The 23,917-nt window shown below is 38.1% G+C and overlaps 1 protein-coding gene across 1 annotated transcript in view; it reads right to left on the bottom strand.

Annotated features, from left to right (window-relative positions):
- The window catches only part of mybbp1a (MYB binding protein (P160) 1a), a 54,619-nt gene that overhangs the window by 2,477 nt on the left and 28,225 nt on the right, over positions 1-23,917 (bottom strand). The window contains exons 25-26 of the mRNA XM_042499009.1: positions 271-372; positions 45-169 (exon numbers count right to left, since the gene is read on the bottom strand). Of these exons, the coding sequence (XP_042354943.1) occupies positions 45-169; positions 271-372 (227 nt within the window). The remainder of the gene's footprint in view (positions 1-44; positions 170-270; positions 373-23,917) is intronic.

Raw genomic sequence — 23,917 nt, 5'->3', positions numbered from 1 at the left:
CTGCATGCTTATCAAACCTAGAGTGCAAATCACAATAAACTCACGTGACTCCAAAGTGTTTCATAACGGCCCAGTAGGTGTCCTCCAGCTTGCCGGTCTTCTTGAAAGCAATGAGGCTGGTCAGAGGCTGCAGGACCTTCTGAAGGGGCTCCAGGTCCACAGACAGCTTCTGCACAGTGTGGGGAGCAGATAGCAGAGCGTTTAGTCCGAACTCAAACCACGTCAACACATGAACTCGTGTTCATCCTCACACCTGCAGCTCACACCTACCTGATAGTGAATGTGTTTGACCAGGAACTGACAGAGCTCCAGGGTTTTCAGCACTTTCTCCTTCACCACTTTGCTGTCAGTTTGACCAACTTGCTGAAGACTCTGAGAGAAGAGGACAATGAGGTTAGACTGCTGTCCATGTTGGCTTCATTATCAGCGGATCCATTGCCAACAACCCTCTGGTTTGACGTAGTTTTGCTGTTGTTGAGCACGGACCCCTATCACCTCAATTCCTTAAGAAAGGTTCTTTGCTTACTGGAGAAATTAGAAAAACACATTTTTTCCGTTATTTTTAGTTAATAAAAGCCTTATTCCCACTGCACAAAAAAATGCTATAATCCCTAATGCAATAATAATGCGTACGATCAGCATTCACATTCGGGTCAAATGACTCTGCATTAGACTTGGGTATTTATCGCCTTTGGCTCCAACTGGCATTGATGGGAACACAACACCTGGCTGAATGCGAAAATTTCAGCTACTTAACTGGCGAGATGCAATGACGTGCCATCACTAATTACCCTCCATCTCCTCCCAAACTGCGCTAGTACCAAATTAGTCTGCACCGGGTTTGAAAGAGAGACTGAATAAGTAAGAGATATACAAAGAGATGACACCACTGAAAAGTTTTAAGCGACCTCTGTTCTTACTGCTTCTGCTGTTAACCCGTTCTACGGCTTGTCTGTGACGTCAAACGGACACACAAACAACAGCACACACACGCCAGCTGACACAAAGGTAGACTCATGTGCTACAGCACTGTGTTCAAGCCAATCACATATATTTAGCAGGTTTACCCATGTTTTAAAAACCTGTGAGAAAGGGGTATCATACAGTATAATGTGGTTTATAACAGCACTAAACTTAAGTACTATAAATTTGTCTTCTTGATTTAATTGATCTGTTATACTGTTGTTTTTTAACTCTGCCTTGGAAGGTGACCTTGAGCGTTCAGAAAGGCGCCAATACAAATAAAATGTATTATTGTGATTATTATGATTAATATAATCATTATTACATGTAGCTTTTAGAGATAATTAATGAACAGTATGTCTATAATCACTGTAATTGGTTTGTAATTGACAGATCCATTAATAAGTTCTTATACCTGCCTATAACTACATTATAGTGTGTTTAAAAATAAGAAATGTTATATAGTGCATGTAGATGTTAGACAGGGGGACTTATAGTGAAGTTATTTTAAAACACTGCATGTTGGAAACAGTTTTTAATTACATGTTTAAAGGAACATTTCATTCAAAAAAAATAAAATTTTGATTTCATGCTCAGCTCCCCTTCATGGGAAAAGACTCAGAAAATGCTTTGTTCAGCAGTGGTTAGGAGAGAAAATGCTAATATTTGGATTCCCATGAGTACATGAATGGATACAAGACACCTGTATGATGCTGCACAGGAATTTCTGGAAAGTTTTTCACACATTTTTTAACATTTTTTGCTGTCTTAAGTTCAGACTCCATCAAAGCCTGTTTGCACCGATATGCCTTCATTTTTTGGGTTCTCCGTTCTCCTTAACGCCAGTTGATAGAAAACTTTCTGGGACCATAGAGAGCCGAGGGAGGGGAGTACTCTCTACAATCTATATTATCTTTGTGTGAACTTCCTTTAACAAAGCTTGATAAAGTAGAGCAGCTCAGAAAATGATGGCAGATATTATTTGCTACAAAGTTTTGGCAACTGGAGCGAAAAACTTTTTGGAGAAGATGTGTTTGTTTGTTTAGCAGGTCTGTTTTTGTCCGGGAGGAAAACAGCGGGTCGACACAGAGGTGAAGTGGTTTGGTGAAGAATTGCTGAAGTATGTAATTATGTATGTGTTTACCCCCCGGCTATCGTGTGGACACGCAGAGGTCATGGAGTGGCTCTAATCATCATTTATCACAGCACGATGCCGTTTCATAAACCTTGTGGAACAACATAATTAAAATTTGCACAAGCCTAAAGGACGCTGTTGTGTGAACGTCTCTGTTTATAATGAAGAACTGATGTGTAGTTATAACCTCACGTTATATTAGACACAGAAAAGTGACTTTTAATCACGGTTTTTACAGAATTTTTGAATTTTAAAAAGACAGCACTGATTTTGAATTGGAATGTTTTGGCCACTAGCAAATTTATTTGCAAACACTGCCTCCAACATTATGGCCTCTTGAACACTGTAATGTATCCCAGGACCGTGATGTGTGTTGATTTACCTCGACCAGCTGACCTGAGACCTTCACACAGAGCTCTGTCCACAGAGCGCCGCTCAGCAGCTGCTGAACCTCTCTGCTCTGCATCGCCCGCAACACCAACACACACGCTTGGCCCTGAACAGACACAAAACAATGTCCATCAACAGGAAGTACAATGTGCATACGAACTAAAACAGAGAGAGAAAGTAATACATTAATTTGTGGCTTCTTAGATGGAGGAGTTTTGTCTTTACCTGCTGGTGAACTCTGACCCCAGATGTGATGTGCTGCATGGCCGTATCCAACAGCCTCACACACAAAACCTGGAAATAAAAAACCAGCATCATTAGTTGGAGTCGACTGATTATCGGCCTGGACGATTATTAAGGGCCGATATTTGGCATTTTGCAGATTATCTGCATCAGCATTTTACTTAAATGATCGCTGATAAAATTTATTGACTAAAAAGTGCAAAGTGTCAGCACGGGAGGAACGTTTACGATGCAAAACCACAGGGGAGCTATTTTTATTTATTTAATTTGACTTTATTAAAAGAAAGTTGCAGGGAACTTGCTGTATATGATGTTGAAAGTCTTAGTTTTGATTGAACATTTGCTAAATGCATTTAAACAAAGTTTTTTGTTGGAGTTTGTTATATTCCAAATTCTAAATATTGATAAAGATTTTTATTGTCAATGCATATTAGTTCTATATATCGCTTTTTGGTTCATTAACTACTAATAATCGGTATCGGTCCTGAAAAACCAATATGGGTCGACCCCTAATCAGTAGTTACCACCAGCAGTGACGTGGTTTCTGTCCCCATGGTAACCTGTACTGGCACATGATGTGTCGCTGTACTCACGGGGAATCTGGTGAACAAGTCTGTGAACATCTGAGCGGTCAGAGGGCTCTTCCTCTTGCCCAGGAAGGAGCTCAGAGCCTCACTGAAGATTTTGGAGACCCGATCCACATCTACGTTGCCCATGAATCTCAACTGCACACCAAGAAAGAGCAGACAGCACGACATCAGAGATTTTTACTGGTTTTAACAGATGACAGTGCAGCACCACAATTTAAAAAAAATGTTTATCAAAACAAAACAAAAGAAAATCAGTGTGAGGAATACACTCCGGCTAAAAAGGGGGCTGAGTTATCCAGGACTGACCCACTTTCTGACCCAGTAAAATATGGGAACAGATCTGGAAGTTTTCTGGTGCAAAGCTGGATGTATTCATGAGAGACAAAAATGCAACGTTAACAACTATTGTCCAGTGATCCGACCTCAGCAGCACCCCACTGCAGAGAGGTTTAGATGAGTAGTTGTAAACTAGGAGTCAGGGGAACCTCACACAAAACATACACGACTCAAAGAGATTCACTGCCTCCATTATTTCAAGGTTATGTTACATACATTTTACCCTGCTGTATCCCCACTTTGTGATGAATGTAAATCAGACGATGGTACACTGTTGCATCTGTTTTCGGACTGTCCTTTGATTTATTCTTTCTGGTCAACTATTTTAAAAACAAATTAAAAAAAGAGACTTGACTCTCTTTGGATGCTCTGCGGGCTCTGCAATTCTTCCTTTACACATTTTAACAACCCTGATGATGCATGTGGTACAAACAAAAAAACTCATCCCCAAAGACTGGAAGACACCAATCCTACCAAGCTTTAGAAAATGGTTGCATGAACTTAAACCAGTTACATACACAGAGAACCTGCTCATCAATTATTTAAAATGTCAAGATAAACAGGAAAAATTCTGGGGTTTTGTCTTGCAACATTTTGACTCAAAAGTCATAAGAGTCAATATTATGATCATTGGTGTCACTTCCTCCACATATATCTCCTCAGCTGCAGCTATCACCAATATAGTTCTGCTCTTAATCATATAGAACAGGGTTCGGCAACCTTTACTATCAAAAGAGCCATTTCTGGCCCAAAACAAACAAAAAAAATCTGCCTGGAGCCGCAGGTAACACAACACATAGTCAAACTAGCCTATCAATATTATTAATGGGTCTATATGAGCATTCATTAATATGTTTTACCAGTATTTATTATTTTTTGTTACATTAACTTTGCAGTGTTGGTGGTAAAAAATAAAGATCTATTTATGCACTATTATTATTATTATCTATATGCATTATTAACTTCTCTATTTTCCTCTGAGACTTCTCCTATCTTGGATTTGGAGTCCATAGCTAGTCAAGCTTTTTTGATTCAGGAGCGTCCACCACTTTTGAAATTTGGCAAAATTAAGCAGAAAAGGCACCACCGCCACAGAAATATGATGCATATTTTAGTTAATGAAATGCTAATACATTTTCATATTCTGTGTACAGGCTACATATTTTTGCAATTGAAAAATTGAATGAAAATCTTTAAAATAATCGCCATTCATTTCCATATAATTTTTAGTCAGAGACACAGGAGCCACTGGAGAGGGGCTTAAGAGCCACATGTGGCTCTAGAGCCACAGGTTGCCTACCCCTGATATAGAACAACCACACAATAAAAAAACATACGTCATTTGCTGCAGCTCCGTCAGCTGTCTGCTCCTCTTTGGTCTCAGCAGGTGGAGCTCCTCGCAGCACTTTCACCACATACAGAGACGCACTGCAAGGACAGTTCAACATCAGCAAAATACTAAACACCGCAGGCACAAATTATAGTTTAGGCTCCAATATTTCATTCTTGACCTTGGAAACAGACTCTTTCAGTTTGCTGTGTTTTTCTTGAGGTTTTGCAGGGCGTAACAAAAGCGTGGTATCATTCTGGGGACCAGTATATAATAAAAGCACTCGGCACCAGTGCCAACATATTATTAAAACGTTAATTCACATTAAAAAAAGATAGATAAAGGATGTTTATCTATCAACAATAAAACAGTCCTTTCCAGTCACTGCCTGTGAGCTATACAGTTATGTCCTGATCTACCTGCCACATCAAAGACCTGCAGTGAATGTGTGAATAGTGTTTAATGTGGTGAAGCTGCACTTAATAATGAAGCACTTTTGGGGTCTGTTAACTATTTCGAATATAAAAAAAATACATGTGGTGTCTAAATTATATCAGTTGTATCTCTGTTAAAACAGCCATTATTTAAGGAAAGAAGAGAAACATCAACACAACAGCTGATTCGCCTTCAAACGATCGTATAGACGTCTCAAAATCATTAAAATATGTACAATATGTATATATGATGCTGAAGCATAACGCATTTATTTTTATATATCTAAACCTTAATATACTGGTTTGTACATTGTAATGTAACATAAGACACATATTTGTATATGTTTGTAATTATATATTTTTACACACATTACATACTCATTTTAAAAATTTTTTACATTTTTTTTAAATTAAATTACATTTTTACAAATGTAACTTTTTAAATTGTTTAAATACCAGTGGGAAATTGAAGTATAATGCGCAATATTTTTTACTAATTCGCATATTTATTTATTTAATATTTCTTGTTTTATTTATTTATTTATTTTTCTTAATTTTTTTCATATGTCTTATTTCTGCTTATATACATCCTTATTCTTGGCATCAGAGCGACTGTAAAAAAATCGCAATTTCCTCTCAGGGATCAATAAAGTATTTCTGATTCTGAAAGTTTGAACAAAATCATAGACATATAGCAAACTCAATCATGCTTATGAAGACTGTGCTGATAGAGCCAAAAGGGTTTTTAAACACCCTTTTGGCTCAAATATGAGACAAGAGCAATTTTCTCACAAGTTAATGTACTGTAATTTTCTGTCATGCTGTGTGTCATTTCTCCCATTTACTCTGCTTTTTTCTCTGTTTCGGTGACCCGTTTTTCCTAATATGGCATAAACATTCACATATATAATGTTGTGTGGGAGAGTTCAGAGACATTAATCATTCAGCTGAGTCATGTACCTGAAGTAGTAGAGGCAGACTGAAGAGTCGGACAGTTTCTGAGATTTAGTCATCAGTTTCTCCAGCAGGTCGTGGAGCTCCCCCTGTCTGTCCCCGGCGGTCCTGCAGTAAACCTTGGACCTACACAACTCATTCCTAAATTTAAACAAAAAGAAAAAATAAATAAATATTCATACTCAGAAAAAAAAACAAAAGAAAAAAAGAAACTACAGATAGAGATGTTTCCTCCACAGTGAAGGTGAGTCACCTGAAGATGCCTGCAGCTCGGCGGAGGAAGTCCTGCTCCTGCTGGTCGCTGCCGGAGGTCATTCCTCTGTCGATGATGGCGAGAAGAGGCTCCACCAAACCCAAAACAAGAGGACTGCCAGCCTGCCGCGCCACAAACACCTCAACCAGGTCCAGCACCTACAACAGTGGAGGAAGACAGTTTTGGGGACAATGGAGGTTGTATTTTTTTTTCCCACTTTTGATGGAGACATGCTCACAGCTTCCTCCTGCATCCCATCTTCATGCAAGTAATTTGGCTTGATTTCTTTCAAAAGCGTGGAAAGAAGGCAATGAGCAACTACAAATGACCCAAAAATGATTGAGAAAATAATAAAAAAGTTAAAAAAAAAAAAATAAAAAAAAATAAAAAGACAATTACCTGAAATTTGCACAAAAGTAAAGTGAAAAATAATTATAATAAAAAATATATTTCTCTGTAGGCTTATTGTAAACATATAATTATAAATATAGATTTTTTTTGATATTTTCAGTAGTTATTTGATGATTTTTTTCTCTCTCTCTCTCTCTCTCCTTTTTAAGGCAATTTTCAGGTTATTTCTTTATCACCTTTTACTGATTTTTTTGCAGTTTGTGAGACATTTCATGCCAAGTTGCTGATTTTAGGCTGTGGTACCTTGATTTTGAAGTCTCGGACCAGCATCTTCTCTTTCTGTATTTTTGACTTCTCATCCTTCTTGGCCTGGTTCTTCTTCTTCTGCTCTGAGAACAGCGCTGCGAGGCCCTTATCCAGCTCCATCATGGCGTCATCGTCCAGATCTTCATCGCTGCTGCCGTCCTCCTCTGTGGCCTGAATACACAGAAAAACATCAACACTGTGAGCTCGGATCACACACACGTTGCTCTGTTTACTTCATCTAAAACCTCTCGACAGGAGAGACAAGGACGTGGCTAAATGAATCTAGCAGTAAGGTTACTTAATTATAATAAGCACAATTATTTTGGTCAATAACTCTGTTTTTCTTAACATCCTGTTTTATGTTATTTCTGCCTTTTTTAAAAAAAATTATTAATGTAGAGCACTTTGGTTAACCTTTTTTAAATGTGCTTTATGAATAAATCTGACTGGATTGGAAAAATCGGCATCATGACTATTTAACAAAATGACTCACTAACTTTGGAAACATCATGCATTTGTTGGACTTTAGAAAATAACTCATTTAAAAAAATGAAAAAAATGTAAACATCTGTTAAGATAAGCTATAAACACAGCAGGAGCGGGAGAGGCCCCGCACCATGGACTGTGATTACTCTGAGCAGTGTGCATGGAAATGAACTACGATGTGACAGATTTGAATATATTTGTGTCTCTCCTCGATGGTCTGAGTAGCTACATTTGTCGCCAGTCGCTCATTTTAGAAATAAAGTCACAAAAACAGTCTGAAAAGTTGCTAAATCGAGGGAGAAAGTCACTAACTTGTACGGAGTGCATCGCTGTAAAGAAAAGAAGTGTGCAGGACTTATCACACAACACAACAGGTCATTTAGACGAAATGCTTTTTAAGACCTTTTTCATGATAATTTTTAAATTTTATATTGATAATATGCAAGTCCTTTAAATAAATTTTAAGGACCTACAGATGTATGAGCATCCTTGCAAAACAGACTGCGGCACAATAGTCACTGTATCTTGATTATATTAACTGTCCTAATCGATGGAAGTCAAAATTGTAATTGATAAATAAAATCAGACTGATCACCTGCTGCTCTGGAATATTAATCACAGCCTGAAGACTTAAAAACAGAAGAAAAACACATTGCTCTGCTGTTTATAATTGTGCTTAAGTTCACACGTGTGCACACGTGAATCACAGACACACGGAGACGCAGCCTAAAAAAACCAGAGCGTTCTGCTGCTTCAGGACCTTCATCAGCTCCAAACGGAAGCTTTGGTCCACCTCTCCCTGTTCCATCTCCTCCTCCTCCTCCTCCTCCTCCTCCTCTGACTCCTCTTCCTCCATGGCCTCATTATCTTCATCCTCATCATTGTCATCATCTGATCCGTCAGACTCGTCCTCCTAGAGGGGCAATAACCGTATTTTTTAGGACATCAAAAGTTAGCACAAAAATCAAACCGTAACAGTGAAGACACGTTTATTAAGTGGAATAAATCAAAGATTAATCATAATACGGCATTAGATGCTAAAACGATTTTACTGAATGAATGAATCTTTTATTTTGCACACGTAAAAACAAAACAAAACACACAAATAAAAGCAAACGAATTTTACGGCCAACTGCAATCAACAAAAAGACAAAAAAAGACCGATAAAAAAACTATACATTAATCTCAATAATAAATACTAAAGCCACTTCAGTTTAAATATCACATGTATGAAAAGGAGCAGGAAAAAGTACACACTTACTTATTCCTACCCGTATATATACATTCACAGTCTACATAAACGACTTCCCAAATTGCATACGTAACCTGCTGAAAATAAGTTGTGAATAAGTAAGAAAAGAACCGACCTCCATCTCCTCTTCATCGTCCTCATCATCGTCCTCACTTGGTTTCTTCTTCTGGGTTTTGTTGTCGTCAGTGACGACCACAGCAGCGTCCTCATCATCCTTCTCCGGGTCCAGGACCTGCACACAGTCCAAAAACTCACATTACAGACATGTGAAACGGATCGAAAGTAACTCTGAATACAATTAGAGATTACTCATTTATTTAAGTATGTCTAAACTGTTGTATTTTCCTTCATTTTATACACGTTAGAAACTCTGTTTTTAGCTTAATTATTAGCTCATTATGTTATGCATTCTTGTACCTCTATTTTTTATTTATTTGTACCTCTACTTTTTATTTGATTTGTATTTTTTGTACAGTATATTGATCTTTTACCTATTATATGTTATTTTATTGACCTTTACCCTTGTACTGCTGCAAAACTTGAATTTCCCCTCTGGGGATCAATAAAGGATTATCTTCTCTTATCTTCTATTTTTATTTTTATCTTACTTTTACTGGTATTACCAAATTAATTTTATCCATGTGAAGATGTTAGTATTCTATTCTTATCTTATTTTTACTTGCTGGTTTTATTATGTCTTTATGTCTTCTTTGTATTTTCATGTGAAGCACTGTGCATGCACTGGTGCATGTAATTTTTTATTTGTAAAGCACGTTGGGCTGCATTTCTTATATCAAAGGTGCTATACAAATAACGATGATGATAATTATTATTATTATCTGGGCATTTAAAAAACAAGAAGTCTGTCCATCGATCCCTTGTCTAATGATTGTTCCTGGATGTCTGGCAGAAGATTAACAGCCTGTTAAGAGACTTTTGTGCGACACTTAACTGACCTCTTTACAAACTTTACCCTCCTCTAATAAAAGCCTCAAGATTTGGCTAAAAGTTCAGAAAAAAACGAGTGAAGTGGACCTTGTGTTTTGGCAAATTGTGTTTATCAAAATAATCTTGAACCTGTAAAATCATTTTCACAAAGTGTGACAGGTTATGAGATTGACTTTGAATTTGTTACTCACATCTAAGATCGCAGTGAGGGCCGCTGCAGTAACATGCGGGCAGATGGACGAGAAGACCGTCCTGCAGACCTGTCTGATGTGTCGGCTCGGCTGGGACAGCAGAGACAACAAGATGTCCACCATCACCTCCACCCACTCAGGCTCCTCCTCCTGCTGTGTGGCTGCAGCGCGGAAAAAGAAACACACAGTTAAAACAGGGTAACTGACTTTTTTTTGGCCACTTTGGGCAGCGACACAAACTGATAATGTCTCACTTTGGTCACATTTTGACACCTGAATCAGCTCCATTTGCTGAATTACCCCTCTACCGAACTTCTCTTTGAAAAATTAAATCCACCTCTCATCACACGCGCGCCTCAGATCAGAGCTTTGTAAATCAGCCTTTAGCTTCTTTGGACCAAATAAGTGGAACAAGTTACAGAAAATATTAAAATTAAACAGCTATGTGTCTGAAGATCATTTTAAGTGTATGATAGTTAATACGGTCAATGTACAGTTCTCCTGATTTGGTCAATTCACAGATAAGATCGCCATTTATTGTTTTCATTGTCATCATTTTTCCTGTTTTTTTTTTCCTGTTTTGTTGATCCTGAGCATGTATTTGTGGGGGGGTGGTGAGTCTGCAGTTTTTTGAGTCTCTTTGTGGCTGTTCAGCCTGTTTTTGCAGCTTTCAGTTCCTTTGCATCTTTTGTCATCTTTTGCCGTCTTTTGTTGTTGTTTTGTTTGCAATTTCATCTTTCTCATCCCTTTTACTGATTTTATAGCCATTTATACATTCTGAAAGCTATTGCTGCTAGTGATTTGTTTTTATTGAATTTATTATTATTGTATGATTTATATCCAAGCCCGCTGAAAAGAAATCCAGAGCTCTTAATGCTCAGTCAATTTTCCCTAATAAACAATGATTGAATTAAGTTTTCTTTTAATCACTTTATTTTGAGTTTTTTTTTTTTTTGTTTCTTGTGGCCAATGTACTAAATGGGCATTAATATCATCAAAAACTGTAAAATGTATCAATAAAGTTTCACTGTACTACATTGCTTTTATAAAAACATTTCTAAAGCTAAAGAAAACATTTCAGCTAATTTAAGTTTTTTTTTGAAAACTTTGAGATATCCAGTTTCGACTATTCCCTCGTTTCGTGGGGAAAAACCTGCCTCCGGTGACCACACGACGCTGAGTTAAATACAAACAGAACTAAAGTCTCAAATCTGTAGCAATTGGTGGAGACATTGTGCTCGTCTCGTCTGAGACCTGGTTTAAGTGATTTAGATCAGTAAAAATGAATCCTGTTTAGTGCAACATTAGGACGTGAGAGAGTGACGGAGGCGGCTAACCTGACACGGCAGATGGTTTGTCACACAGAACCATCTGAGAAAATGTCTTTGGAAACTGTTAGGAAAAAGGGCAGGCACCTTAAAAAGACACTTGGCAGGTGATTGGATGAATCATCTGTCTATCGACGTCTGTCACTGGCCAGTCGGAGGAAAAGAGAAAACATCTTTTCCATACAGAAAAGCCTTCAGTGCCTTTCTTTGCTCCTCTGTACAAGAGGAAATACTCTCCTGTTCTAAAATAAAACAGATGTAATTGAAACATCTAAATTAACCTCTTTAGGCCGACAAGATGGATTTCCCTGTGATCTTGTGATATCTTGAGTATTCAGGGCAAAGCCAGGTAAAGAGGAAACACTGTCATCAGCAGCTGCGTTTACATGCACACTTTTTCTCAACCTGATTGAGGATTTTGGGTCAGCTGTTGACATGGGATGTCCTCTAATACGAACGCAGGCGCATGTAAATGGAGCAGCTGTTTGACATGCGTGAAAATGACACAACTGACACCTTTCACACACTCTTACGCCACAAGTGCATTTCCTCGCGGTGAAAAACAAATACTGGATAACTTCTGGCGGCAGCACAGCGCTCTGTCCCTCTCTGATATTTATTGTCTGCTCGGTGCAGTTTTTGCTGTTGTTTTGATGCTCTTAATCAAGCAACAGCACGATATCAGTGTACTTCTACTGGAGGCGATGAAGAGGAGAAGAAGGCGAGCACAAGAAGGCTGTAACGTGAGGACGGAGCACGCGCTGAAAGAAAGCAGCCAGAGATGCTTCATCATTTACATGATGCACATTTTCTTTTGATCGGTTTATAAAAAGTTTTAAACTCCCCCTCTGCAACTGACTGAAATTTGAATCAGTTTGAATCAGTTTCCATGTAAACATACCTATTGTATCTGAAAGCTCACCTTGTTTCTTCTTCTTCTTGGCCTTTTTTTCCTGAGCTTTGTCCATGCAGCTCTGCAGGTCCTTCATGATGTCCAGCAGCTCTTCAGGAGCCTTCAGGAGAAAGTTTTCGTGTCAGCAGATTAGTGTTCGCTGACCAGAAATTAAACTACAGGACAACATTAAGGCTGCAACAACACCAGTGCCGCTCTATGACGGCTCTGGTGGCGAGCTGTACCTTAAAGAGGTGCATGCCGACCAACAGGAAGAGCTGCTGGAACGCGATCGTCTCTGCAGTCTGGCCTTTCTTTGCTTTCTTCTTCAGGTTTGCCACCGACTCCAACATGCTGGAAAAACACACATGGAGAGCCAGAGCTGTCAAACACGTTCCTATAATAGTTTTCATTAAAAAACAAGCAAAAACAAGCTAAGATTGTCAACATTAAAGGAAGGTGACTGGAAAGTCACAGAAACTGCTCAGCAATAAATGTGACAGTGCTGTACGCAGGAACGCCAAACATTTAATGTCAGATGCCTCACATCCATTACACTCTGAGCTGCTTTACTTCGGCCGTCAATGTAGGACCCAAAAATCTCATACGATTATTCAGAGTTTATTGCTTGAATGGCATAGGGAATAAAGGACATCCTACAAATGTGACGACTGATTTTTGGGGTCCTACATTGACGGCCGGAGTAAAGCAGCTCAGAGTGTAATGGATGTGAGGCATCTGACATTAAATGTTTGGCGTTCCTGCGTACAGCACTGTCACATTTATTGCTGAGCAGTTTCTGTGACTTTCCAGTCACCTTCCTTTAATGTTGACAATCTTAGCTTGTTTTTGCTTGTTTTTTAATGAAAACTATTATAGGAACGTGTTTGACAGCTCTGGCTCTCCATGTGTGTTTTTCCAGCATGTTGGAGTCGGTGGCAAACCTGAAGAAGAAAGCAAAGAAAGGCCAGACTGCAGAGACGATCGCGTTCCAGCAGCTCTTCTGTTGGTCGGCATGCACCTCTTTAAGGTACAGCTCGCCACCAGAGCCGTCATAGAGCGGCACTGGTGTTGTTGCAGCCTTAATGTTGTCCTGTAGTTTAATTTCTGGTCAGCGAACACTAATCTGCTGACACGAAAACTTTCTCCTGAAGGCTCCTGAAGAGCTGCTGGACATCATGAAGGACCTGCAGAGCTGCATGGACAAAGCTCAGGAAAAAAAGGCCAAGAAGAAGAAGAAACAAGGTGAGCTTTCAGATACAATAGGTATGTTTTTACATGGAAACTGATTCAAACTGATTCAAATTTCAGTCGGTTGCAGAGGGGGAGTTTAAAACTTTTTATAAACCGATCAAAAGAAAATGTGCATCATGTAAATGATGAAGCATCTCTGGCTGCTTTCTTTCAGCGCGTGCTCCATCCTCACGTTACAGCCTTCTTGTGCTCGCCTTCTTCTCCTCTTCATCGCCTCCAGTAGAAGTACACTGATATCGTGCTGTTGCTTGATTAAGAGCATCAAAACAACAGCAAAAACTGCACCGAGCAGACAATAAATATCAGAGAGGGACAGAGCGCTGTGCTGCCGCCAGAAGTTATCCAGTATTTGTTTTTCACCGCGAGGAAATGCACTTGTGGCGTAAGAGTGTGTGAAAGGTGTCAGTTGTGTCATTTTCACGCATGTCAAACAGCTGCTCCATTTACATGCGCCTGCGTTCGTATTAGAGGACATCCCATGTCAACAGCTGACCCAAAATCCTCAATCAGGTTGAGAAAAAGTGTGCATGTAAACGCAGCTGCTGATGACAGTGTTTCCTCTTTACCTGGCTTTGCCCTGAATACTCAAGATATCACAAGATCACAGGGAAATCCATCTTGTCGGCCTAAAGAGGTTAATTAGATGTTTCAATTACATCTGTTTTATTTTAGAACAGGAGAGTATTTCCTCTTGTACAGAGGAGCAAAGAAAGGCACTGAAGGCTTTTCTGTATGGAAAAGATGTTTTCTCTTTTCCTCCGACTGGCCAGTGACAGACGTCGATAGACAGATGATTCATCCAATCACCTGCCAAGTGTCTTTTTAAGGTGCCTGCCCTTTTTCCTAACAGTTTCCAAAGACATTTTCTCAGATGGTTCTGTGTGACAAACCATCTGCCGTGTCAGGTTAGCCGCCTCCGTCACTCTCTCACGTCCTAATGTTGCACTAAACAGGATTCATTTTTACTGATCTAAATCACTTAAACCAGGTCTCAGACGAGACGAGCACAATGTCTCCACCAATTGCTACAGATTTGAGACTTTAGTTCTGTTTGTATTTAACTCAGCTGTCCGTGTGGTCACCGGAGGCAGGTTTTTCCCCACGAAACGAGGGAATAGTCGAAACTGGATATCTCAAAGTTTTCAGAAAAAAAACTTAAATTAGCTGAAATGTTTTCTTTAGCTTTAGAAATGTTTTTATAAAAGCAATGTAGTACAGTGAAACTTTATTGATTACATTTTACAGTTTTTGATGATATTAATGCCCATTTAGTACATTGGCCACAAGAAACAAAAAAAAAAAACTCAAAATAAAGTGATTAAAAGAAAACTTAATTCAATCATTGTTTATTAGGGAAAATTGACTGAGCATTAAGAGCTCTGGATTTCTTTTCAGCGGGCTAAAAGGATATAAATCATACAATAATAATAAATTCAATAAAAACAAATCACTAGCAGCAATAGCTTTCAGAATGTATAAATGGCTATAAAATCAGTAAAAGGGATAAAAGATGAAATTGCAAAAAAACAACAACAAAGAGACGGCAAAAGATGACAAATAGATGCAAAGGAACTGAAAGCTGCAAAAACAGGCTGAACAGCCACAAAGAGACTCAAAACACTGCAGACTCACCACCCCCCCACAAATACATGCTCAGGATCAACAAAACAGGAAAAAAAAAACAGGAAAAATGATGACAATGAAAACAATAAATGGCGATCTTATCTGTGAATTGACCAAATCAGGAGAACTGTACATTGACCGTATTAACTATCATACACTTAAAATGATCTTCAGACACATAGCTGTTTAATTTTAATATTTTCTGTAACTTGTTCCACTTATTTGGTCCAAAGAAGCTAAAGGCTGATTTACAAAGCTCTGATCTGAGGCGCGTGTGATGAGAGGTGGATTTAATTTTTCAAAGAGAAGTTCGGTAGAGGGGTAATTCAGCAAATGGAGCTGATTCAGGTGTCAAAATGTGACCAAAGTGAGACATTATCAGTTTGTGTCGCTGCCCAAAGTGGCCAAAAAAAAAGTCAGTTACCCTGTTTTAACTGTGTGTTTCTTTTTCCGCGCTGCAGCCACACAGCAGGAGGAGGAGCCTGAGTGGGTGGAGGTGATGGTGGACATCTTGTTGTCTCTGCTGTCCCAGCCGAGCCGACACATCAGACAGGTCTGCAGGACGGTCTTCTCGTCCATCTGCCCGCATGTTACTGCAGCGGCCCTCACTGCGATCTTAGATGTGAGTAACAAATTCAAAGTCAATCTCATAACCTGTCACACTTTGTGAAAATGATTTTACAGGTTCAAGATTATTTTTGATAAACACAATTTGCCAAAACACAAGGTCCACTTCACTCGTTTTTTTCTGAACTTTTAGCCAAATCTTGAGGCTTTTATTAGAGGAGGGTAAAGTTTGTAAAGAGGTCAGTTAAGTGTCGCACAAAAGTCTCTTAACAGGCTGTTAATCTTCTGCCAGACATCCAGGAACAATCATTAGACAAGGGATCGATGGACAGACTTCTTGTTTTTTAAATGCCCAGATAATAATAATAATTATCATCATCGTTATTTGTATAGCACCTTTGATATAAGAAATGCAGCCAGCCAACGTGCTTTACAAATAAAAAATTACATGCACCAGTGCATGCACAGTGCTTCACATGAAAATACAAAGAAGACATAAAGACATAATAAAACCAGCAAGTAAAAATAAGATAAGAATAGAATACTAACATCTTCACATGGATAAAATTAATTTGGTAATACCAGTAAAAGTAAGATAAAAATAAAAATAGAAGATAAGAGAAGATAATCCTTTATTGATCCCCAGAGGGGAAATTCAAGTTTTGCAGCAGTACAAGGGTAAAGGTCAATAAAATAACATATAATAGGTAAAAGATCAATATACTGTACAAAAAATACAAATCAAATAAAAAGTAGAGGTACAAATAAATAAAAAATAGAGGTACAAGAATGCATAACATAATGAGCTAATAATTAAGCTAAAAACAGAGTTTCTAACGTGTATAAAATGAAGGAAAATACAACAGTTTAGACATACTTAAATAAATGAGTAATCTCTAATTGTATTCAGAGTACTTCGATCTGTTTCACATGTCTGTAATGTGTGAGTTTTTGGACTGTGTGCAGGTCCTGGACCCGGAGAAGGATGATGAGGACGCTGCTGTGGTCGTCACTGACGACAACAAAACCCAGAAGAAGAAACCAAGTGAGGACGATGATGAGGACGATGAAGAGGAGATGGAGGTCGGTTCTTTTCTTACTTATTCACAACTTATTTTCAGCAGGTTACGTATGCAATTTGGGAAGTCGTTTATGTAGACTGTGAATGTATATATACGGGTAGGAATAAGTAAGTGTGTACTTTTTCCTGCTCCTTTTCATACATGTGATATTTAAACTGAAGTGGCTTTAGTATTTATTATTGAGATTAATGTATAGTTTTTTTATCGGTCTTTTTTTGTCTTTTTGTTGATTGCAGTTGGCCGTAAAATTCGTTTGCTTTTATTTGTGTGTTTTTTTTGTTTTTACGTGTGCAAAATAAAAGATTCATTCATTCAGTAAAATCGTTTTAGCATCTAATGCCGTATTATGATTAATCTTTGATTTATTCCACTTAATAAACGTGTCTTCACTGTTACGGTTTGATTTTTGTGCTAACTTTTGATGTCCTAAAAAATACGGTTATTGCCCCTCTAGGAGGACGAGTCTGACGGATCAGATGATGACAATGATGAGGATGAAGATAATGAGGCCATGGAGGAAGAGGAGTCAGAGGAGGAGGAGGAGGAGGAGGAGGAGATGGAACAGGGAGAGGTGGACCAAAGCTTCCGTTTGGAGCTGATGAAGGTCCTGAAGCAGCAGAACGCTCTGGTGGGTTTTTTAGGCTGCGTCTCCGTGTGTCTGTGATTCACGTGTGCACACGTGTGAACTTAAGCACAATTATAAAAACAGCAGAGCAATGTGTTTTTCTTCTGTTTTTAAGTCTTCAGGCTGTGATTAATATTCCAGAGTAGCAGGTGATCAGTCTGATTTTATTTATCAATTACAATTTTGACTTCCATCGATTAGGACATTTAATATAATCAAGATACAGTGACCTATTGTGCCGCAGTCTGTTTTGCAAGGATGCTCTACAAGGACATCTGTAGGTCCTTAAAATTTATTTAAAGGACTTGCATATTATCAATATAAAATTTAAAAATTATCATGAAAAAGGTCTTAAAAAGCATTTCGTCTAAATGACCTGTTGTGTTGTGTGATAAGTCCTGCACACTTCTTTTCTTTACAGCGATGCACTCCGTACAAGTTAGTGACTTTCTCCCTCGATTTAGCAACTTTTCAGACTGTTTTTGTGACTTTATTTCTAAAATGAGCGACTGGCGACAAATGTAGCTACTCAGACCATCGAGGAGAGACACAAATATATTCAAATCTGTCACATCGTAGTTCATTTCCATGCACACTGCTCAGAGTAATCACAGTCCATGGTGCGGGCTCTCCCGCTCCTGCTGTGTTTATAGCTTATCTTAACAGATGTTTACATTTTTTTCATTTTTTTAAATGAGTTATTTTCTAAAGTCCAACAAATGCATGATGTTTCCAAAGTTAGTGAGTCATTTTGTTAAATAGTCATGATGCCGATTTTCCAATCCAGTCCAGATTTATTCATAAAGCACATTTAAAAAAGGTTAACCAAAGTGCTCTACATTAATAATTTTTTTTAAAAAAGGCAGAAATAACATAAAACAGGATGTTAAGAAAAACAGAGTTATTGACCAAAATAATTGTGCTTATTATAATTAAGTAACCTTACTGCTAGATTCATTTAGCCACGTCCTTGTCTCTCCTGTCGAGAGGTTTTAGATGAAGTAAACAGAGCAACGTGTGTGTGATCCGAGCTCACAGTGTTGATGTTTTTCTGTGTATTCAGGCCACAGAGGAGGACGGCAGCAGCGATGAAGATCTGGACGATGACGCCATGATGGAGCTGGATAATGGGCCTCGCAGCGCTGTTCTCAGAGCAGAAGAAGAAGAACCAGGCCAAGAAGGATGAGAAGTCAAAAATACAGAAAGAGAAGATGCTGGTCCGAGACTTCAAAATCAAGGTACCACAGCCTAAAATCAGCAACTTGGCATGAAATGTCTCACAAACTGCAAAAAAATCGTAAAAGGTGATAAAGAAATAACCTGAAAATTGCCTTAAAAAGGAGAGAGAGAGAGAGAGAGAAAAAAAAAAATCATCAAATAACTACTGAAAATATCAAAAAAAATCTATATTTATAATTATATGTTTACAATAAGCCTACAGAGAAATATATTTTTTATTATAATTATTTTTCACTTTACTTTTGTGCAAATTTCAGGTAATTGTCTTTTTATTTTTTTTTATTTTTTTTTTTTAACTTTTTTATTATTTTCTCAATCATTTTTGGGTCATTTGTAGTTGCTCATTGCCTTCTTTCCACGCTTTTGAAAGAAATCAAGCCAAATTACTTGCATGAAGATGGGATGCAGGAGGAAGCTGTGAGCATGTCTCCATCAAAAGTGGGAAAAAAAAATACAACCTCCATTGTCCCCAAAACTGTCTTCCTCCACTGTTGTAGGTGCTGGACCTGGTTGAGGTGTTTGTGGCGCGGCAGGCTGGCAGTCCTCTTGTTTTGGGTTTGGTGGAGCCTCTTCTCGCCATCATCGACAGAGGAATGACCTCCGGCAGCGACCAGCAGGAGCAGGACTTCCTCCGCCGAGCTGCAGGCATCTTCAGGTGACTCACCTTCACTGTGGAGGAAACATCTCTATCTGTAGTTTCTTTTTTTCTTTTGTTTTTTTTTCTGAGTATGAATATTTATTTATTTTTTTCTTTTTGTTTAAATTTAGGAATGAGTTGTGTAGGTCCAAGGTTTACTGCAGGACCGCCGGGGACAGACAGGGGGAGCTCCACGACCTGCTGGAGAAACTGATGACTAAATCTCAGAAACTGTCCGACTCTTCAGTCTGCCTCTACTACTTCAGGTACATGACTCAGCTGAATGATTAATGTCTCTGAACTCTCCCACACAACATTATATATGTGAATGTTTATGCCATATTAGGAAAAACGGGTCACCGAAACAGAGAAAAAAGCAGAGTAAATGGGAGAAATGACACACAGCATGACAGAAAATTACAGTACATTAACTTGTGAGAAAATTGCTCTTGTCTCATATTTGAGCCAAAAGGGTGTTTAAAAACCCTTTTGGCTCTATCAGCACAGTCTTCATAAGCATGATTGAGTTTGCTATATGTCTATGATTTTGTTCAAACTTTCAGAATCAGAAATACTTTATTGATCCCTGAGAGGAAATTGCGATTTTTTTACAGTCGCTCTGATGCCAAGAATAAGGATGTATATAAGCAGAAATAAGACATATGAAAAAAATTAAGAAAAATAAATAAATAAATAAAACAAGAAATATTAAATAAATAAATATGCAAATTAGTAAAAAATATTGCGCATTATACTTCAATTTCCCACTGGTATTTAAACAATTTAAAAAGTTACATTTGTAAAAATGTATTTAATTTAAAAAAAATGTAAAAATTAAAATTTTAAAATGAGTATGTAATGTGTGTAAAAATATATAATAATTACAAACATATACAAATATGTGTCTTATGTTACATTACAATGTACAAACCAGTATATTAAGGTTTAGATATATAAAAATAAATGCGTTATGCTTCAGCATCATATATACATATTGTACATATTTTAATGATTCTGAGACGTCTATACGATCGTTGAAGGCGAATCAGCTGTTGTGTTGATGTTTCTCTTCTTTCCTTAAATAATGGCTGTTTTAACAGAGATACAACTGATATAATTTAGACACCACATGTATTTTTTTTATATTCGAAATAGTTAACAGACCCCAAAAGTGCTTCATTATTAAGTGCAGCTTCACCACATTAAACACTATTCACATTCACTGCAGGTCTTTGATGTGGCAGGTAGATCAGGACATAACTGTATAGCTCACAGGCAGTGACTGGAAAGGACTGTTTTATTGTTGATAGATAAACATCCTTTATCTATCTTTTTTTAATGTGAATTAACGTTTTAATAATATGTTGGCACTGGTGCCGAGTGCTTTTATTATATACTGGTCCCCAGAATGATACCACGCTTTTGTTACGCCCTGCAAAACCTCAAGAAAAACACAGCAAACTGAAAGAGTCTGTTTCCAAGGTCAAGAATGAAATATTGGAGCCTAAACTATAATTTGTGCCTGCGGTGTTTAGTAGTATTTTGCTGATGTTGAACTGTCCTTGCAGTGCGTCTCTGTATGTGGTGAAAGTGCTGCGAGGAGCTCCACCTGCTGAGACCAAAGAGGAGCAGACAGCTGACGGAGCTGCAGCAAATGACGTATGTTTTTTTATTGTGTGGTTGTTCTATATCAGGGGTAGGCAACCTGTGGCTCTAGAGCCACATGTGGCTCTTAAGCCCCTCTCCAGTGGCTCCTGTGTCTCTGACTAAAAATTATATGGAAATGAATGGCGATTATTTTTTAAAGATTTTCATTCAATTTTTCAATTGCAAAAATATGTAGCCTGTACACAGAATATGAAAATGTATTAGCATTTCATTAACTAAAATATGCATCATATTTCTGTGTACAGGCTACATATTTTTGCAATTGAAAAATTGAATGAAAATCTTTAAAAAATAATCGCCAAAAAAACTTGACTAGCTATGGATTCCAAATCCAAGATAGGAGAAGTCTCAGAGGAAATAGAGAAGTTAATAATGCATATAGATAATAATAATAATAGTGCATAAATAGATCTTTATTTTTTACCACCAACACTGCAAAGTTAATGTAACAAAAAATAATAAATACTGGTAAAACATATTAATGAATGCTCATATAGACCCATTAATAATATTGACAGGCTAGTTTGACTATGTGTTGTGTTACCTGCGGCTCCAGGCAGATTTTTTTTGTTTGTTTTGGGCCAGAAATGGCTCTTTTGATAGTAAAGGTTGCCGAACCCTGTTCTATATGATTAAGAGCAGAATTATATTGGTGATAGCTGCAGCTGAGGAGATATATGTGGAGGAAGTGACACCTATGATCATAATATTGACTCTTATGACTTTTGAGTCAAAATGTTGCAAGACAAAACCCAGAATTTTTCCTGTTTATCTTGACATTTTAAATAATTGATGAGCAGGTTCTCTGTGTATGTAACTGGTTTAAGTTCATGCAACCATTTTCTAAAGCTTGGTAGGATTGGTGTCTTCCAGTCTTTGGGGATGAGTTTTTTTGTTTGTACCACATGCATCATCAGGGTTGCTAAAATGTGTAAAGGAAGAATTGCAGAGCCCGCAGAGCATCCAAAGAGAGTCAAGTCTCTTTTTTTAATTTGTTTTTAAAATAGTTGACCAGAAAGGATAAATCAAAGGACAGTCCGAAAACAGATGCAACAGTTTACCATCGTCTGATTTACATTCATCACAAAGTGGGGATACAGCAGGGTAAAATGTATGTAACATAACCTTGAAATAATGGAGGCAGTGAATCTCTTTGAGTCGTGTATGTTTTGTGTGAGGTTCCCTGACTCCTAGTTTACAACTACTCATCTAAACCTCTCTGCAGTGGGGTGCTGCTGAGGTCGGATCACTGGACAATAGTTGTTAACGTTGCATTTTTGTCTCTCATGAATACATCCAGCTTTGCACCAGAAAACTTCCAGATCTGTTCCCATATTTTACTGGGTCAGAAAGTGGGTCAGTCCTGGATAACTCAGCCCCCTTTTTAGCCGGAGTGTATTCCTCACACTGATTTTCTTTTGTTTTGTTTTGATAAAACATTTTTTTTTAAATTGTGGTGCTGCACTGTCATCTGTTAAAACCAGTAAAAATCTCTGATGTCGTGCTGTCTGCTCTTTCTTGGTGTGCAGTTGAGATTCATGGGCAACGTAGATGTGGATCGGGTCTCCAAAATCTTCAGTGAGGCTCTGAGCTCCTTCCTGGGCAAGAGGAAGAGCCCCTCCTCTGACCGCTCAGATGTTCACAGACTTGTTCACCAGATTCCCCGTGAGTACAGCGACACATCATGTGCAGTACAGGTTACCATGGGGACAGAAACACGTCACTGTGGTGGGTAACAACTGATTAGGGGTCGACCCATATTGGTTTTTCAGGACCGATACCGATTATTAGTAGTTAATGAACCCCCAAAAAGCGATATATTAGAACTAATATGCATTGGACAATAAAAATTTTATCAATATTTAGAATTTGGAATATAACAATAACAAAAAAACTTTGTTTAAATGCATTTAGCAAATGTTCAAATCCAAAACTAAGACTTTCAACATCATGTACAGCAAGTTTGCAACTTTCTTTTAATAAAGTCAAATTAAATAATAAAAATAGCTCCCCTGTGGTTTTGCATCGTAAACGTTCCTCCCGTGCTGACACTTTGCACTTTTTTAGTCAATAAATTTTATCAGCGATCATTTAAGTAAAATGCTGATGCAGATAATCTGCAAAATGCCAAATATCGGCCCTTAATAATCGTCCAGGCCGATAATCAGTCGACTCCAACTAATGATGCTGGTTTTTTATTTCCAGGTTTTGTGTGTGAGGCTGTTGGATACGGCTATGCAGCACATCACAATCTGGGGTCAGAGTTCACAGCAGCAGGTAAAGACAAAACTCCTCCATCTAAAGCCACAATTAATGTATTACTTTCTCTCTCTATTTTAGTTCGTATGCACATTGTACTTCCTGTTGATGGACATTGTTTTGTGTCTGTTCAGGGCCAAGCGTGTGTGTTGGTGTTGCGGGCGATGCAGAGCAGAGAGGTTCAGCAGCTGCTGAGCAGCGCTCTGTGGACAGAGCTCTGTGTGAAGGTCTCAGGTCAGCTGGTCGAGGTAAATTCAACACACATCACGGTCCTGGGATACATTACAGTGTTCAAGAGGCCATAATGTTGGAGGCAGTGTTTGCAAATCTAATTTTGCTAGTGGCCAAAAATTCCAATTCAAAATCAGTGCTGTCTTTTTTAAAATTCAAAAATTCTGTAAAAACCGTGATTAAAAGTCACTTTTCTGTGTCTAATATAACGTGAGGTTATAACTACACATCAGTTCTTCATTATAAACAGAGACGTTCACACAAACAGCGTCCTTTAGGCTTGTGCAAATTTTAATTATGTTGTTCCACAAGGTTTATGAAAAGTGCATCGTGCTGTGATAAATGATGAT

Source organism: Plectropomus leopardus, chromosome 13 (assembly GCF_008729295.1).
Source record: "Plectropomus leopardus isolate mb chromosome 13, YSFRI_Pleo_2.0, whole genome shotgun sequence".
NCBI classification, from domain to species: Eukaryota; Metazoa; Chordata; class Actinopteri; order Perciformes; family Serranidae; genus Plectropomus; species Plectropomus leopardus.
This window is presented reverse-complemented; position numbering and strand designations above follow the sequence as displayed.